The sequence below is a fragment of the Passer domesticus genome, chromosome 8, assembly GCF_036417665.1.
Source record: "Passer domesticus isolate bPasDom1 chromosome 8, bPasDom1.hap1, whole genome shotgun sequence".
Taxonomy (NCBI): domain Eukaryota; kingdom Metazoa; phylum Chordata; class Aves; order Passeriformes; family Passeridae; genus Passer; species Passer domesticus.
This window is the reverse complement of record NC_087481.1, coordinates 46251649-46271068: the sequence shown is the minus strand read 5'-3', so window position 1 is coordinate 46271068 and position 19420 is coordinate 46251649. Positions and strand designations below refer to the sequence as shown.

General features: G+C 42.6%; 1 protein-coding gene across 5 annotated transcripts in view; it reads right to left on the bottom strand.

The window, feature by feature from the left end:
- Window positions 1–19420, bottom strand: part of CNNM2 (cyclin and CBS domain divalent metal cation transport mediator 2) — a 117599-nt gene that overhangs the window by 14844 nt on the left and 83335 nt on the right. For 2 of the 5 annotated variants that reach the window (XR_010367520.1, XR_010367521.1), the window contains exons 2-6: window positions 12488–12631; window positions 6520–6728; window positions 6352–6416; window positions 4358–4527; window positions 1422–1515 (exon numbers count right to left, since the gene is read on the bottom strand). Coding sequence is in view for 2 of the 5 variants with exons in the window: in XM_064431182.1 (XP_064287252.1) it covers window positions 1422–1515; window positions 4358–4527; window positions 6591–6728; window positions 12488–12631 (546 nt within the window). In the remaining 3 variants the exon portion in view is untranslated. Of the gene's footprint in view, window positions 1–1421; window positions 1516–4357; window positions 4528–6351; window positions 6417–6519; window positions 6729–12487; window positions 12632–19420 lie in introns of those variants that run through there. The other 3 variants (XM_064431182.1, XM_064431183.1, XR_010367522.1) reach the window with 2 other exon arrangements.

The following is a 19420-nucleotide window of genomic DNA, read 5'->3' as shown; positions in this document are numbered from 1 at the left end:
ACAATAGTGCATATTCCTAAGTGCCACATGGTGAAATTAAAGATGGATTTCAGGGCATATAAAGAGGAGACCATTTGACCTGATAGGACTTGGGGCAACTGGAATGGTTGTGGGGAGGGTTAGGAACATAAAAAACAACCCAAAACCCAACAACACATGAAAACATTCAAACTGAACAACACTGGCAAAACAGAGATGCCACAGGTGATTTCCAAGTGTGAGTCTGGTAGAAGTGACCATGCCTGACCACCCAGACTCCATGCCTGGCCCATATTGCAAAAGCTGAGGGTATGGTGCAGTTGTACATGTCTCATGAACATGGCTGCTATCACTGAGATAAAATCCAACCAGTGTTCTGCATGCTTTAAAATCTCCTAAATCTCAAAACATATAAGCTACTGACTAAACTGAAGTGCACATAATTAAGGAATTAGTCTTGTCTGTAAAAGTGAGCTCACAGAGGTCCAGAGAACTGCTGCTGGTTGTAGAGTCTAACAAGGTTACACTCATGACTCACAAAACCATTTCCATTCCAGCACAATTTGATAGTGTACACACACAGGTACACACATGTAAAGGAGCACTCCTGAGTGTACAATTAAAACAAGCTGCCTCTCAAGTGGAATGTAAACCCTGCTGTGTCAGGACACAATTTCAGCATAAGAAACATCTCTCCCTGGAGCTGAACAAGTGGCTTTGTGTCAGCAGAAGACCAACACCAGCTCCAGTGCCCCAGCTCACCCAGCAGGGCTGTACATTTCCAGCTGAGGTCGAGACCTACATGGTGACACTGCTGGCAATAAAATACATCACCAAATGCTGAAATGTGGCTGAAATAATTGGTGGATTATATGAGAATTCCCTGACCTGTGCCAGTGAGGTGGTGGCTCATGTGGCTACCACTTGTGTGCTGGTATGTGGCTCACACTCACCCTCAGACACTACCTTGTCCCCCTTGCTGATTTCTCAGGTACATTTCCACACAAGCTGACAGCAGCAATTGCTTTTCTGGCACTGCTCCATCCTTTCTCTCCAGACAGCTTTAGGCACAAGAGTGGCAAACAGAACCATCCCCAAACTAACCGGGTGGTTGCTCCTCACACCACTAGATGTCCCTCTGCCACCAATTATTTATTCCTGTTAATTCACTCCGTTACCCTGCCATGAGCAAAACCACAAAGCTTTCAGTACCAGCACATCCCTTGCTAAATTCAGCACTCAGATCCTCGGGAGCTGGCAAACCACTGCCAGCTGCTGGGTCCTGGAGTCAGTGCCCGCGTCACCACCGGCCGGTCCCCCCAGGGACACTGAGGGGGGACACTTGTGCTGGCAAGGAGGTGCCAATGCCATCAGCCCCACAGACACAGCAGGGCAGGACTGTGCAGGAGCTCAGACTGTTCCAGAAGCAGAAGAGGACATACCTGGTGATGCTGTGAGGGCCATCACCCCATAGTAGGAAAAAGCACCAGCTTCAAACTTCATCCCCTCTTTCCCAGCCTCCACTTCCACTTTCCCCTGTTAAGGAAATGGAGAGAGAGCTGCAATTAAAAGGGACCATGGGTGTCAAGGCACAAGATCAGACCTGAGCCTTGAAAGATAGTTTTACCTGACATCCCTAAGCAGTGTCATGGTCCCTGCAGTTTGTAACAGTGACAGACCCTGAAGGGCGACAGGCATTTGTGCCCTGAGCTACCTTGCTCTTTGATGCCTTGTGGCCAGCAGAAGTCTCTGCAGAGGAGCAGGATCAGGATCACCACACAGCTTTGGTTGGTACTACTGCTCTGCTACAAGTTGCCAGGTTGTTTTCCTTTACTGCAGAGTGAAAAAATACTCCCCCAGAAGCACAATAAGCTTAAATGTAGCACCATCATCTGGGATCATGAAGCACCTAGACATTTTGGGGAACAGCTTACATCCATATAGAATTCCCTCTAAGACAAACACAGGGAGGGAGACGGAGACAATGTGTCAAGAGGCTGGCTGCCTGATGAGACTCCCACAGAAATAAAGCCCTTATTGCTGAAGGAGCAGCCCTGGGGCTACTTTGGTCTTCTTCATTTCCAGCAGTATTACAGATTTCAGTACCCTTAAGATCCTGCTCTTTTGCAGAGTCTTGCCTACAAAAGACCCTCAGTGCTTCCCAAGTTGTATAAAACTACACTACCATGCAAGTACACCTGTTTCTGATGTGGGCTCAACCAAATGTAGAGCATTAAGTCCTAAACAGGACTCCAGAACAGAACCCACCACATCAAACACAGCTGTAAAACATCCCAGTCCCTCTGGTACACAAGTAGCCAAAAATAATTGTCTTTTCAGTGGAGCTTGTTTTTCATGTTCACCCATCCTTACCGCACAGCACACCACTGCAGACAGAAGAGATCTCATCCAGCTTTCAGGCTGAACTAGACAAAATTTGGAATTTCAGGCAAACAACATAATTACCTGCAATGCTTTTCTCTGGCTAAGTTGGGAAGGGGAGACAGACTGTGCATCCCAGGTGTACTAAGACTGAACATCATCTGAACACAACTGGGTGAAAACGAGGCCAAAAAGTAGAATTTATTTCTAAGTGTTTATTTCATTAAGTCCCACTTAAAATAAATAATCATGCCTTTAAATTTACAGTGCTGGACAAGGACAGAGAAAGGTGATAATGAACTCAACCTGCATGAGCCTCAACACCAAGTCAATTTATCTAACTGCCCCAGATGAGAAAAAGCACAAAATCTGCCTAGCAGGAAAAGAGTGCCCTCACAAATCCACTTTCCTGCTATCGCAAGCAACAGCTTCATATAAATCCCTCTTAAAACCAATTTCACTCTATGAAAAAAAGTAGCTTGTTTCTTCATTGTAAGCCTTCCAAAAGGTTCCATTTTGTCACCCAGGCAAAGACTGGGTACACACAAGAAGAATATACATTTACTTGTTTACTGGCATGCATTTACTGTGAAGGCATTCTTGGTCCCTCAGTGTGAGAGAATAAGTCCAAGTCCATTTAAATAACAAAAGCAGAGTATTTCTCCTCTCTTGATCCTGGCAGAACCAACCTTGTTGCCATTTTTGTAGTATGTATTCACTGCAACACTCACTTTTCCAAATGCATTATAGACCTGGCATGTTGTGTTTGCTAAATATTTATTGATTGCAAAATAGCACAGGAAGAACTGATTGTTCTTTTGTATTCCCATATCCTCCATTTACATCTTTGCAGCATTACATCAGGAGGATCATCTTGCCTTTGGAATATTTCAGATTCTAACAATTCAGCATGTAAGAAAGAGCACTTAAAAAGCTACCAGTGGCTCCTCACACTCATGAAAAAGAATTTTTTAGAATCAGAATTATGTTGAATCTACAATTCCACAATATAATATCCCAGTGCTCTCATAGCTGTTTATCACAGAGTGTTTAAAGTCATGCCCTCCCCTTTTCTATTTTAAAGGCCATGTTAGGATTTCAAGCCCTGTGTTAAAATTTCAGCTACAATGCCTGTGCTTTTACAACCAAAACTGATTTTCAGTTCTGCAGGACAGAGAAGAACCTTTCCAGAAAAATCGCTCTGAAAGGACTATTCCTGTTTAAATGGTGCTAGACAGAAACTAAATTTCTGTGTAAAGCTTTATCTAAACCATCCAACCATTCCTGACTAGTAACAAAACCTGGGAGATGCCAGCCCTGAAAGCAATCCTGAACAGAACACAGAGAAAACAGTCCTCCCACACCACCCAGGGCTCCAATCTAAAAGCCACACAAGTGCAGGGATCTCAGGGGTGGATAAAGGCTTGGATGGCAGGGCTCCCAGGGTCTGCATTCTGCTGGGCTGTAGCAGGAGGTGACATCAGTTCAGTAGATGGCACAAGGCCCCCACTGAAACTTGTGCTTCTCACTATACCTCAGGTGCAGACTTCAAAACTGCAGAAAAACGTCATTTCTCTAAACCACCAAATACCCCCATGCCTCCTTTTGCAAAAGGAAAAGGCACAGCAGATAAAGTATGCTGGCAAAATTCCTATGATGTGGCATTTTCTGCAGCCCTATTTTCCAAGCAATGCCAATAGGGATCTTTTTGCACTGTCTCTCCTTGGGATAGTGAAAGCTTAAGTAACTTTTGGCAGATGACTGAATGTGGGAAGTGCTTTCTATCCTTCACAACTGGTTTAACTGAGGGTGAAAGGAACTGAGTGAGCTCCTCAAGGCTGGCAAGGTCATAAAGGAGGCAGGAGCAGTTCCCAGGAGCCATAGTTCCCCTCCCATGTTTGAAAGAAGACAAACTTCAGCACCTGAAAGAGGTATAGAGGGGGATATATCAGGAGATAAAAGGTTTTGTGCATATCTACATAAGCACATGTCTGACCTGTAAAATGAGAACAAAGTAGTCGACGGGCTTGTTTCGCTGGTAGAGGTAGTGTTCTGGGGCTTTCTTGTTCTTCTCGTCGTATTTCAGCTCCTGGATGACGTTGGGGTGTTTTAGCAGCCTGAGAAGGATCTTCTCTGACATCTGGGATGGACCAAATGCTTCTACTTCTACAACACAAGATACAACTTGGCATTACACCTCATATGCCTGGCAAGAAGTTAGCAATACTCGTTAATAAGCATTTGCCTATAAAAGACACACAGATGCAGAGAGGTCCATTATGGAACTGCAGGCTTCCTGTCTTTTGAGACTGTTAGATTTGTAAAGGGGGGGGAAACACAGTAACACCCCAACTTTCATTACTGAAGCATTTTTCAAAACAATCAAAAATCATGTCTTCATCTGAAAGGGAAAAGAAAAAGATGGTCTTCCCCTCTTGAGACTTCTGAGTCACGAAGTTGTATAAATGGAAGAGCTTTACAGCTGGGGCACAGAGAACCTCTGAATTTTTTTTCCTTCCCTAAAAGCTATTGAAGTCACTGCATTTATTGCACTTTATTAAAATAAAATCAATCAATTAATTAATTACTGCTTGGAGCCTATAAAGTTGCTCTAGAGAGATGTTCTACACAAATAAGACACAACTGGGGCTGCCATGGTTCATATGGGAAGAGTTACTCAAAGTGAGTGAAAGTATAGGTCAGTTCAAGCAATGTGGGATTAATGCCTGACACACAGAACACAATCCCTATCCACTTGATCTTCAGTGTTTCCAACAGGAGCTGTTTGAAGCAGAAAAGCTCATCCTTGTGTGGGAGAGGTAAGCCATGGACGACGAGAATTACACATGCAAATTGATAAGCTTTCCCAACACCTCATTTCAGAACAGGACCATTAACAACAATCTGCTAAAGATGCTATTCTCAATTTAGAACAGAGAAACCAGAACTGTAGCTTTCATCTTTTTTTAGCAGTAGCTTCACCAACAGACCTGTATTTAAGCTACACAATCATCCACAAAACAAGTAGAGAAGCAGCACTGTAAGACTATGCCTGTTGAGCAGGTGCTTATGGAACTCCACCAAGTCTTGTACACTACATGAACAACGCCTTGCTTGCTGTTAAATCCACATCTTCCTGTTGAACTGCTTCCTTTCACCAAGGACATGCTCATGTGCACATGAGCCGTAGGGAGTCCGAGCCTTCTAAGGAATTACTGCCCCTCAGCTGAGATGTGATAACCGATCATGTACACATTTCTTTCAAGAGGCAAAATAAAGTGTGAAGACAGACTAGGAGCATCTAGGCAGGCAGTTACTGCATCTTAGAGGAGGGGAAGTACTAACTTCCAAGTGGAGCTGGCAAACTTCAGACAAAGCAACTTTATAATTTTCCACCCATGAATGTATGTTGAACATGGCAGCATCTGAAAGGCCTGCATGTGGCACGTCTTTATACGTCAAAGAGAGACAGCACAAGCAATAAGAAGGCATTTTTCCACAAGCTCTCCTGTTTAAAGGCCTCATCTCTGAGGTGAAAGGACCAAGTTTACGACGAAAGGCAATACCAGCCGCAAGAAACCATTCAAGGCCCTGGTCTCTCTGCCAGACTGCCCACCCAAGGGCTAAAACATCAAGGTGTTCTGGGATGGAGACAACTGTCCTCTGAAACCTCTGAAGTCATCAACGGAGGTCACACAAGCCAGACAGAAATCCATTTTAAAGAGTACAGTTCAACCACCTGTGCAGTCTGCATTTTAAATGTGTCAGGAGAGTTTTTCACTTGGAGTCTTAAAGTCTCACGCAACAGGTTTAGACCTTCCTGCAAAAAGTCCAGCATCTCTTTCTGGAGAAGGCACCAGAGTGCAATTACAGCCAGCTGGCCAGTGGTATCGAGTCCTCTTTGCTTTGTTCCCTGAGCTCTTCCTAATGGGGTGTCGTTAATCTGACGGACTCTAGACATGCAGTGCGGCACTTGGCATTCATCCTTACCTTTCAGACCAATTTAAAGTTACTGGTCCACCCCTGGTATATGTCTCAGAGGGTTCATGCCGACACTGAACACAGGAGAGGAGAGAATTTAAAAAGAAAAACACAACAGTGGCATTATTTGTCACCCCACAATCCAGCCTCCCTTCCCGCCTGCACTGTCCCACCCACCTCAGCGGCCTGTGCTGACAAACTGCCTCGAGGCTCTGGCACGATCGCAGAAGGAGATAACCCGCACTTGCCTGTTGCCAGGAACCGGTGCATTGCCAGGAGGAGCTGCGGTGATATTTTAACCTTCATCTCGCTGTCTGTCTGCTTGAAGGCAGAGAAGTCCTGCTTCCTGTCCCGATGAGCTACTTTCTTTTTCGTCTTGTTATCAGCTGGGGAAGGGAGGGTGGGAGAAGAAAGGAAGGAAGCGATTTCTGTTAGAACGGGGTCCAACAAGAACCGCGCTGCCTGGAGTCAGCCAGGGTGGCCACGCGGAGCACGAGGGGCAGGCAGAGCCCTCTGCAAAGCCCAGCTCACCACCACACAGCCCAAAGCACAGACAGTCAGGAGCTGTGTGGCCATGGGACCCTATCCTGCACAGCCAGGCCTTTGTCACATCTCTGTCACCCAGGTCAGGGAAAATCTCTGCTTGCAAACACCTGACTGCAGAGCAGCCCTGCATGTTACACTTCTGGTGGGGAGAAGTCCTGCTCAGTACTAGTGAACATCAAAAGGTGGTGTTTTACAAACATAGCTGGGATAGATGGTTTTTACACATACATTCCTTAGAAAATTCCCAGCACATACACAGAGGAAATAGACAATAACTTATTTCTTTTGCTGTACCATTGGCTTCAGTGACTCTGCACAGCTGTGGCAAAATCTACATGCCTTTGGCTGAAGTATTCCCAATGGCTGGTATATGCAGTTTCTTTTGTCCTGTCCAAACTTCAGCAAAAGCTGGCAAGGTGTGCAGCCTGCAGGTGGGAATCTCTGGCCACTTAGAGGCACAGAAGCCAGAATAAAATACAGAATGGCTTCAGAAATTCAGATACAGGTTTTTGCCTGCTAGTGATCCTGGGCTCCTGGACTCCTGTGTCTTAAAACAGCCTCTGTGGTGAGGAATCTCCATTTGTGATGAGCAATATGAAAGACACAAACAACCCAGGAATTACCATCCACCCCCTGAGCTGATACCCCAAAATGTTTAGGAAACCAGGCAGGTGGACAGCTATGGATATGCTGGGGTATGGTATACATCAATTCCAGAGAGAAGAGGTCTCTGCTCAGATGGCAGGGTGCTGCTCCTCTCTGGCGACACCACCTGTAGGGTGGCAGTGGCTGTAAGCAGCAGAATGCTGTCAGACAGCTCTGGGCTCCACAGAGTGCAGGAAACCCAAGTGTTGAGGCAATTCCTGCGAGCCCCTCAGAGACGAGACACAGCTCAGGTTCTAGGGCCTTTCAGGGGCAAGATCCTAAGAATACTGCAGCTCCCTGTCTATCAGCCCCTCAGTCAACTGGTGTAAAATGACTGGGCTTCTGAGGGACTGCAGGCAGCTCTGGCACATTGATTCATGGCACAGGATAGGCCAGGTGAAGCTGACACTGTGAAACTGTACTTACTTCCAGGTGCTTGCTCAGATTTTGAGTTATACATGCAAAGATGATTAAAGTGATGCACTGGAAGCCACTGAGATCTCGAGCCTTTTACAACCCTTATATGCTACAGACTACATAAGGCTCAGAGTGGCTGAGTTTGAGGCTTGGAAATGCACAAAACTGGTAATTTACAGGCTTCTAGGTTTTCCCAAGTCACCCAGTCTTTTAGACATGAGTACCTCGAGATCCTCAGCTTCCCAGGAAGCTCCAGAACTCCCCTCCACTCCAGGACTATCACAGACTCAAAAGCAATGCTGTGCTGACTGAAATTTACCCTCTTGAGATATCTCAAGTGTATTCTGTGAGCAGTGCAAATCAGAAAGTCTGAGATACTTGTTCCCAGGCACATGGAGAACAATGATGACCCATGCCCTTTTTCTTCTTTGAAAGCAAAAGCCTCTTACCCTAGTAGTGCTTTACACAAGACTTGGACTACATCAGGGACTGCAGTTTCTCTTCCAAAAGCAGGAATAGAAACCACTGAAGGGAGTGGCTACAGACTAAAAACAATCCCTGCCTTAGGAATATAGCTTGAGACAGACCTTATCTGTACTTGCAGTTAAAGGAAAGATGCATACCAAAGCAATGGAAAATTAATAGCGAAAAAGTTGCCTAGAAGCTCTCACTAGGTCCTACCTCTTGTAAGAGATAAGAAGACTAAAAACTGCTTTTTTCTGAAAAGCTCAGAGAATGTTATTTTTGAAGCACTGTATCTGAGGTGTTTTCTCACAAGGAGCTCTATCACTGCTCTCTTTAGGGAGGCAAAAATCACAAGTACAAGTGTTTGCCCTGGGACAGGGAAATATCTCTGTGCTTTTCCTTTGAAAGAGCTGTAACACTGCAGGCTTCACACTGCACTACTGGTACCTGAAAACAAGACCAGCATCACACAGTGGGAAGATGCCTTAAATCTTTCTGTCCATAACACTCATCAAGGTAAAAGACCTAGGCTCTAACTCAAATGATGGACAATTTCAATTCCTCCTATTTTTTTTTTCCTTGGCACCTTATCCAAAAATCTTCCCTCAAGAAAAACTTTACATGGTTATAGCAGAGCCACATGGCTTAAGCATTATTGGCACTAGCATTATCTCGGCTTATTTTTGCAAGGGATGATCTCAAATTGTTCTTTGCTATCCAAACAACTTTTGAGCTTCTTTTAAGACATGAGAACCAAGGACTGGATTGTGACCAATGTAACTGAATCTGAAGCAGGTATTTCCTGTCTGTCCTTTCTCCGGTAAGTGAGATGGAGATGCGGGCACTGAAGTTCTCTTGGCATGCTGAAGAGATCTCTGCTTACAGAGAGCTGAATGCTGTTTGCTTCTGCAACATGAACAATGAGATGCATAAGGGATACTCTCACTACAGCTTCTGCTGAGAAATTAACAAATATTGCAAACATCTTCAGTAGGTTCTGGGAGTATTTAGACTTCTCCTTCATAAGCAACAAGCCTGACCATGAACTCTGGGCTGAAGTAGAGAACTCCAGACAATGAGTGGTCAAAACAAAATTTAGATTGTGATATCTCTTGTAATAATCCTAGACTTTGATGCTTGATGCATAACATGATGAATTATTGCATAAATTTCCTTGAAGGAGCCTGCTTGGACTGGAGACAGCTACAGAACAGGCAGTTCAAACCTCAGATCACCCATCCAGTTGGAGAGGCAGGCAAGTTAACAGGCACTGCAAATGCACTCAGGCAATTGCTGGGGAAAATCCTTGTTCTCCTCCTGTGCTTTTTGTCTTTAGGACAGAGAAGACATCTGCAGTGAGCTCCAGACAAGACAAAGAGATGATGAAATTAATCTTCAAGCAGAAAGAGCTAAGCCACCAGTCAAACCTGGACTGGAAAAATGAACAAGCAGTCTGTGCAGTCTAACACAGAACATACAGCTTTCTTCCTTGGGCCTCTGAGAAAGTTGAGAAATGCTCTCCCATCATGGTTAGAGTCATGGCAGCACAGGACACATTCCTGTAGTGTGCCAACCATGAAAAAATGCTACAACTTTCCAGTACTAAGAGCCAAACACACTGGCAGCTCTTCATCACGACATGGCCTGGAATGTGTCATGTGTCATGACAGAAACATCATCTCTCCACCCCTCCAGCATCCCCAGTACAAAGTTTCATTCTCAGAAGTACTCAGTCTACCCTGATCTTGACGAGTCAGACATATTTAATAATTTTTCCTGCTCCCAGCATCTCTGCAAGCCACGGCACAACAGAACCACATGAAGACATACCACACATTAATTTGGACCCCTACAGAAATTCAGCTGCAGAGTTCAGCAATGAGAACAGTTTTCAGCAAAAACTGTAAATATACTATTCCTTCCACCTTAATACAGTTCAAATGTTTTTTCATGGAAACAACAGAAAGGCACAGCTCCAACATCAAGGTCAGCCATTTCATCGAATTTCAAGTTTCCATCAAAGCAAAACAAAACAATTCTAAAACTTCAGAACAAAGTGTAACAATACTGCCAAATTTTTTCAAAAGCTCTTTTTTAAAGTAAACACCTAGTACAGAGCAAATCAGTCCAAGGGTTTCAAGCTGACTTGTTCTGAGCTGAGCAAGACAGACTACTACAATAATGAACAGAATCAGAGGTGGGGTTACTAACAGTGATACTGTGATATCAACACCAAAAATAACCTGCCTTAACATATCATGGACAATAAAATGCTTTCAGTAAACCCAAGTTCTCATACATGCTCTCATTACCAAACCAACTGGAAGTTGGCTACCCAAGTCCAAACCCTCTCACATTTTCTGTGATCCACACAGGTTCTTGGGATTTCTGCTCTCTCCCTTACTGCTATAGTATCCTTCAGTCTAAACAGTGGAATGATGTCCAGTGCTTCATAAAGAAATTAGAAGTTCTTCATGGTACTTAGCAGGAGTCACCCACCAAAATTTCCTGCATCCTCCAGGAAGCCTAGGAAGTTTTCTTCCTGTTCTGAATGAGGAATTTTTGATAGTAAAAAATTATCCCAGGAATGAGAGTTTCAAGTGAACTCACTGTTCACCAACTCTATTTTGTTAATATAGGAAGCCTTCAGGTAGTACAATTAAAATTAAATTCTCATTTCCTTGGCCTCCAACATGCTATTAATGGGCAGAGCTTTTTTTGTCCTGAAGAACAACACAGCATGATCTATGTGTTTTCTCTTAACAAACAAGGCAGGGGGGGAAATTGAAAGCATTAGCAGTGTCTTCCCTCATACACACATGCAAATATCTCAAAGGTAGATAAAAGTAAGTAAGATCTTTTTGGAGTATAAAAGGAAGTTTGAATTCAGCCTGCAAAAGCATTACATGGTAACTGATAAGCCAAACAATTCATTTGTGAAGGTATGAAAAGGAATCAATACTAACTGGACTTCTGTGATTTACACAGTAATGAGACTGTTCAGCACACGGTGAAACACAACTGTGATTTACATGATCATTTGGGCACATAAATACTGATAAAATATTAACTAGGTACAGAAAGCATTTCAGGCAAAAACAAATAAGTCTCTCCCACAGTATAAAGTGCTCATTGGGCATTTGGCTTGGAGGGAGGACAGAAGATGCTTAGGTTGGCCTGAACAAAAGCTGTAGAAACAAATTCCTTCCATGAGGAAAGAGAAAGAAAGCAAAGGACAGCTGAACAGTGTTAAAGATACTTAAAATTATTATTTCTACTATAATAGAATCTGGAGACATCCTTGTGCTGCATGCAAACATGTAGTGAGAAACAGCATCTGCCAACAAGTGATCAAAGCACAGATAAGACAGATGAAGAATGACTGACAGGAAGTCCTGTATGCACAGGCCAGGTTGTGCAGATGGGGGGAGAAGCAGACACTTTAGGTAACTGGCCAAGCTTTAGTCTGGGAAAGTAAAGGGTCCAGATCTCTCAAGTTCCAGGCAATGGCTGACCTGCAGCATCATCTCCTTCAACAGACATTACCACAAAGAAGGAAGGAACTGTGCTGAGTGACAAGAAGAGAAGGCATTTAGGACAGGCTGGTTTTCAGCCCTGGGGAAGACTTCCCATTCTCAAGATTTCTCAATGAGTGACAGATATTCTAAAGAGACTCCATTCCTCTTCCTTGAGGCATGGTATTTGCCTGCCTCTTGCTGAAGTATGGCAGTACATTGACTGCAGGCCCTTGAGGCAGAGTGACAATAGGAGAAAATGTGGGAGATCATTGTTGCAGATGGAAACCTTCCTGATAAAAGGATCAAATAAAGAAACTTGTCCCACTTCTGAATTAACACAGCCTAAAGGAGTGAGGTTCCCATGCTGCAAAAACAAAAATTACTTTGACCATCTGAGGGATCTGCAGGTCATTTTGTTAAGGAAACTTCCTCAACAATTTGACTACTGAGATTTTAAATTAGCAACATCTCACAAAACACAACTATAAATACAATTGCTGCTGGATGGAGTCCTTCTTCTCATCTGTAAACAAACTGCAAATATTTCTACTCACTGTATAGATCTGTTTCATCCAGAATTTCAGACTTGATGATCTCTTCAATCACATCTTCTAAAGTGACAATTCCCAGAACTTCATAAAAAGGGTCCCCTTCTCCTTCATTGTTTACTCTTTGCACTATAGCCAGGTGAGACTTGCCTGCAAGGAGACAGATCAGCAATTTAGACATTTTAGAAACTTCTGAATGATGAAATTATAGCAGAACTAGAGACATACAGGTATAAATAAAAAGACAAAAAGGTTGGTGTCAGGCTTTATGAAAAAAGGGGCAAAGTTTAACAGATACTTAAAATCATAACCTGATTTCTGTATGAGATACACATTGCTGCATCACATAAATCCACCTTATGCCCTAAAGGGGAGCTAAAGAGATTAGTGTTCTTGTTCTAACGTCTTTCCCAACAAAACTGTCACCCTGGCACTGAATTCATCATATTATCTTGTTGTTCTGCTTCTTGTCTCATGCATTGGCAGAGAAAGGCCAGGCTGGAGCCCTCCTTGCAGTGAGATCCCATGGATGTTTTCCTCAAGCCTGGAAAAAACAGCAACAATGACCAAACCACAGAAACACAGGGACAGGATAGAGCTAGAGAGAAGTCAGCCCCATCCATCAGCTCCTCTTTTTCCCCTCTCTTCCTCAAAAATAATTTATTTACCTATTCCCCATATATGGCGATGACATGTTACTTAGGATTTAATTAATTAAAATATTCAAAGCAACTGTCTGATCAACAAAGATAAAATCAAAGAAGATATTTAGCAGTAGTTCTAAAGATGCCTGAGCTGTGCATCATTCACAGTGAATTCTTAAAGTCCTTTCTGCCATAGCAATGATGATGGTAAGAATATAATCATCATGACCCTTCAAACTGGCCTTGATACCTCTGGTTGCCAGTTTCTCCAGCTACCATTGAAAACCAGTCCTTTGTAAAGCTGCATAAATAACAGCATTCATTCAAAGGGTCCACCAAAAGTAAATGGCATTTTGCAGTACAAATTCACAGACATCCATATGCTTCCTGAGCTATCAGGAGTTAAGAAACAGCATCTCCCACTCTCCTTTGCTGGTCTCAAAAATTATACTTATCCCCAACTGTGGAAGACAACCAAAATAGTTCAACTTTCCTTAGACCCCTTTATAGGCAATAATGTCTGCCTGTTTTAGGATTCAGATTATTAGACTAACAAGCATTCAAACTATTCCAACCCAGACTTACTCATGCTTAAAGAATGAAAATATCCCGGACAAATTAGACGAGGGAGGAAAACTTATCAACTACTGATATAAACATTGCATCAGGTCAAGTCAATTCACTTTGGTAAGTTTTTCACATCTGCTTTCCCAGGGACCCAACATAAGCAGTTAAAAACAAATTCTTGGTGAATGCTGTCTGTCGAAAGTTAAATTCTTTTGCTATTCCCAGCTTGTGATCATTTAAAAGGAATTTTCCAAAGCAGGGTCTAATATTAGACTCAAAATGAAGTTTCCATTCCACTTAGGCGATATTCTCACCAAAGTAACTACTGCATAATCTGATTGTCTTGGAGCTACTCGTTTAGATGCAGATGGACATACTTTAAATACCAACTACACAGCACTGCTGAGTCTTATCTTGAGGAGACCTTATTCTACAGCAAATTAATAGAAAGATGATTTGTGATTTTTAAAGTATCAACATTCATATTGTACTGAAAGACTTTCACTGTGCCAGGTTTTATGGGTTTTATTTCTCTGCATTCCTGGCAAGACTTTCAGCTCTTTCTATTGCTCAATGAGCAGCATTAAAGTGACTTCATAAAAACATGAAAGATTTGAGCACTATTATTACTGCAATTCTCCCATAATATATTACTCCAATTATATCCTTTCAACATAACAATGTTAAATAAGAACTGCAGGAAAAAAAAAAAACAACACCACAGAAAAAACAAATATTTTAATTTATTTCCCAGTGCCTGCTCAGATATTAGTATATTTACTTTCAAGTCAAAAGACACAGTTCCTTCAAGAACTGTTTCTATCACAGACTACAGCAGCTCATTAGCACATGCTTATTCAGGTGCTAATACCTCAGGATATCTGTTCTCACATATTAGTAAGTGGTAAAGTCTGTTCAAGTGATTTAAATTAAAAAAACAAACCAAACCAGCCAAACAAAAACACCAAGAGACAATGTTATCAACTCATGTTTCAGCTTGGATCAAAATCATCAGCCTTTTCCTCCACTTCTGCACTGCCTATGACAATGCTGAATTAGGTGATGAAATTTGAAATTTTGAAAAGAACAATCTTCCTAACAATGGAGTCCTGGACACATCTACAAGCAACGTCAGAGATTTATGAAAATGGGACTGGGGAAGGACCTGAGGGGTTGGAATACAAAGGAAGTTGTGCACAAGTTTCATCCACAAAACAAGTTGCATGCCCTTCCCAGCAGAGTGGATGCCACCAAGAATTCAGCATCACTAAAATATGTTATGTTCTCCCCATCTGAGCAGCTGCAGGACTCTGATCCAAGCAACAGCACCTAATGTGAGATGAGTGACCAAAACCTGTACCAGCTGCTGCTCTCTTAAGCAGAGTGAGCTGGTGAGACAGGAGTTATGGAGAGGCATCAGGCATTTTGTACTTTCTGCGATGAAAAACACTTTTTTCCTGGCCTTGCCATAATGTCCATTTTTAAGGGTTTTTTACTTATCATTCAAAGTATCAAGACCACTGAAACTTGTTATCATCACTGGATTTTGGTGGGTAGCATTGATATTCAGTTCTACCCTCATTACTAATAAACTACATGTTACAGAGAATTTATCTGCTGAGAAGAGATAAATTTTCCACATACACAGTGACACTAACCTTTCCTCCCTCCTGATTGTCAAATTTTCCTGTTCCAGGCTTTCATCAACCCAACACTTAGCTGGGGTCAGATGAATTTAAGCCAATTTAATAAGCTGCCCCTAAAAGGCTGCCTTTTGCTCCCGAGTTTTCTCCTTCCTTTCTGGTTCCAAAGCTCATGAAATTACTTGATGAGACAGACCAGATCTGAAAATTACATTTCGTGTGTCTTTGCAAGATAGTTTTGACCCAGATCCAATAATTTGCAAAAAATCACTAGACAGTGGAACACACATCAGAGGTGGTGACGGAGATGTTATGAAGATGCATTCCCAGACTGGCTGCCCTCTCACCACTGAAGACTGCAAAATACCCCGCACGTATGGAAGTAATCAAGACACAAAAAGCTAAAGGAAACACTAGGAGCGCAAAGGCCTCTTTATACACAGTAAAAGAGCACAACACAGCATGTGCTCAACTGTAAAAGTGGCCTGTAAGTAAAATAATGACTCCTCTGAGTGTTTGAAACAGAAATTGGCTACAGCTTTATTCAAAGACTTTATCAGGCCACTGACAATTGTCATACTATTTTATTAAATTGAAAAAGAATGGTTTCAGCTTGTATTTTCCACTGCTAAAGACTTACAGTACATATCCAGTAAGGAGCTGAATAAAGTAAACATCCAGCAGGTATGAAAATCTGGACTGCATATAATATTCCTAGGGCTTTGAGAGCAGGACATAAATTACACAGAGAGAGCAGGTGTATGGAAAGTTCCATACCTCACCGATTTTCTGGCCACAGTTTCTAACCACACTTCGTAGATGACATTAATGCCTCTTTAATCCCTTGCTTTAAGTGTTGACACAATGAGATTTAGCAAGTAGGCAGCTCTGCAAACCTGCCAGTTCTGACAATAAAGGCACAAATGATGTGTGACCCACAACTCCTCTGTGGGCACAGGCAGTGTTTGCTTTCTGCCTCAGTTTCCCCCCAGTACAGTGACAGTCAGTGACACCACCAAGGGCCTGCGTGGGGCTGATACCTGTACACAACCAGCTGTGACAAATGTTAATCTGTTACCTTCACAGGCAACTAAAGCACAAGCAGTTTTGGTAAACATAAATCCAGTCTCTTCCCACTGCTTAAAACCCTGCCGCTCAGCTTAGATTTTGCTCTGTAGAACTTCTGATGAATTTATTAAGCTAATTAGGAAACAGGAAGATGCTTAGTTAAATCCACATGAGTAAGTGAACCTAGAATGAGCTCCTGGGAGTCCATGTGATTTACTGACCACACAGAACAGAACTGGAAGAAAGAAATGCCTGAAATACTCATTCTCTTACTGTACTATGACAATTTCTTGAGAAATACATAGTGGTGGAAAATTCTCCCTTTGATCCTGAGGCATTTATACATCTAGAGCAAGGACCTCAAGAATACTGTCATGGAGTTCAAACCAGAGGTGAAAACATCTCTTCAAGATCTGCTGTGGTCACTCACAGGATGTTGACTCCATGAAGGGTTTTGCCATTTGGATGGAGCTGTACCCACCCCACTCTCACATTGCACTTCCCCATAGGCACACATGCAGAAGAAACGGGATGACAGACACATTGTGGAGTTCAATAAATGCACATGCAAAGCCACAAACCTGGTACAAAACAACCCCATGTGCTGGCACTGGGGACTGACTGGCTGGGTGAACACACCACAGGAGTCAGCAGCGTGTCCTGCAGCCATGGAAAGGAACTGTGTGCTGACCTCAGCACACGTGCAGGGCACGTCAAGGGAATTCATTATTCCTCTCTATCTGACACCTGTGAAACCACACCTGCAGCTCTGGCATTCAGTTTGGGGTTCTCCAGTACAAGAAAGACATCAAGGAACTGAAACATTTGGTGAATGGATCCTAAGAAGGGCTGGGGCTGGAGCCCATGATGCACAAGGTCACGGGCTCCAGCCCATGCACTGGTTGAGTCTCACAAAGAAAAGGCTGAAAGAAAGGACTTTAGATGTCTTTCTGTACCTCACAGCAGGCTACAGAGAACACAAAACTAGAGTCCTTTGAGCTAGATACTGATGGGACAAGAGTCAAACACAAATTTCAAACATGGAGACTCTCGTTAAATAATGAAACCTTGTTCCTCACAAGGGTGGTCAAACACTGGAACAGGGGTCAGAGAGCTGGTGAAATTTCCATCTTTGGAGGGATTCAAAACTCAGTGACCTGAGCCAGCTTCAAAGTTGGCCCACTCCAAAGAGGGAGTTGGACCAGATGACCTCCAGAAGTCCCTTCCTAAGTTATCCAGTGATTTTAAGAGACTTTGGAGGGAAGTCTGACTGAACTCCCAGGCCAAACTTCATTGCTGAATTTTCATTCCTGAATTTTTAAAAAAACTGCAAAACTTTCAGTACATAAGGATATATAAAGACAGCAAGTTTTACTGATCTGGAATGCCCCAATCTGGCCTTGTATGTGACCAAATGTAATAACAAAATGATACTACTAGCCAGACTATGCTTCAGAAAATTACAATACTGCTGCCATAGCTTTAGAGCAAACACAGGTTCCCAGGAATGAATGATCCAACAGCAAAGGTGCAATTTAGGGGCTCTGAGCAGTGAGCTACCAGCTGCAGTGATGTGTATAAGCTTACACTATGAGAAAGCAACTTGAAATGCCTCTATTTCTGCCAAAGGAGATTTAGGAACTCAGTAACTGGAAAGATTTGCAGGTGTTATTTCCCCCCTGCAAGCAGCAGAAGTTACTAAAGGCCCCTGGTTTCCTTTAAAAAAAATAAAAAGAAAAATCAAAGCTGTGGTAGACATTTATAAAACAGAAGATTCTTGTTAAGTCAGTTTGTGGTAAAACAAGAATCAGGCTAGTCCATTTTTGTTAAAACCAGTAATCTGAGTCTGTTTGCTGTTGGTTAGTGCCCTGGAACATTAAGCCATAGTCTGTTTAATATGCCTCCAATGACATGGAGAAAAATCCCATGTGGTGTTTAGCTGCCCTTGAATTTGCTAACTAACAATCTGTATTTCTGAAAATTCTCCCTGTTTAATCTTATGGGACTGTTTTTGTTTCGACTGATTTGTACAAAGGTAAACACTGGTCTGTCAGTGAGATTCACAGGTTCAACAAACATTATTCCAAACAATCAATTTTAAAATGTGTTGTATAATTTACCCATTAAAAATAACTCCCCCTGGAGGAGCCCTGGCTTGAAAGCAATTATATCAAAGTAAAAAGTGTTTTCCTAAATTTCTTTTCTGCACTACAGTTCAAGGACATTAAATCTCCTTACTATTAGCAGAAATTTGCATTCATGCTGTTTGCTTTTTCACTTTGATTCTTTTCAATGGGGCAATCAGACTACTACTTTGTCCAAACACACACACACACACACACAAACTGGTGCACACTGTTTTTGGGTTCATAACAGAACACCATTCACAGAATCAAGAGAAACCCAAAACTTCTGTAAAAACATAATCTAGGTTTAGACAAGACTTTTTACATCCTGCTCTTTTCAGCAGCAAAACATATAATCTTTAATATATATTTGGGAAGGGAATCTGATAACTAGCATTCATTTAATACAGCCACATGAAAAACATCCAGACCCTCAAAGGAAATGAGTGAAAGTATCAGCACAACCATTGGGAATACAGTGATTCTCCTTTAAACCACAGAGCTCAGGCTCGTACAAACATTAACCAGAAACCACAGCAGCCTTCACAGGAAAATAAAAAAGTAGCACTTTAAATAGACTCTTTGTGTTAAAGTCCATTTAGTGGGAGGACACCAAAAAAAGCAAAAATCAGGGAGAGTTTCAGAATGACTTCCTGACAGTGAATTGTATTTGTAGGAATACTTTCCCAAGGGAAACGACAGAAGCTCATTTACTTGCAACTTTGAAATCTTGACTGGACAAAGCTCCTAGAAAGGACTCAGTAATTCTCCAGTGCCCTGTGGCAGATGGAAGAGAAGTGATGAGCTAACATTTTCCATCTACACCAGCCTACCAGCCGGTGTAGGCACTCCAACCCAACTGCTGCTGCCTTCCCTTCAGTCCCTTCTGCA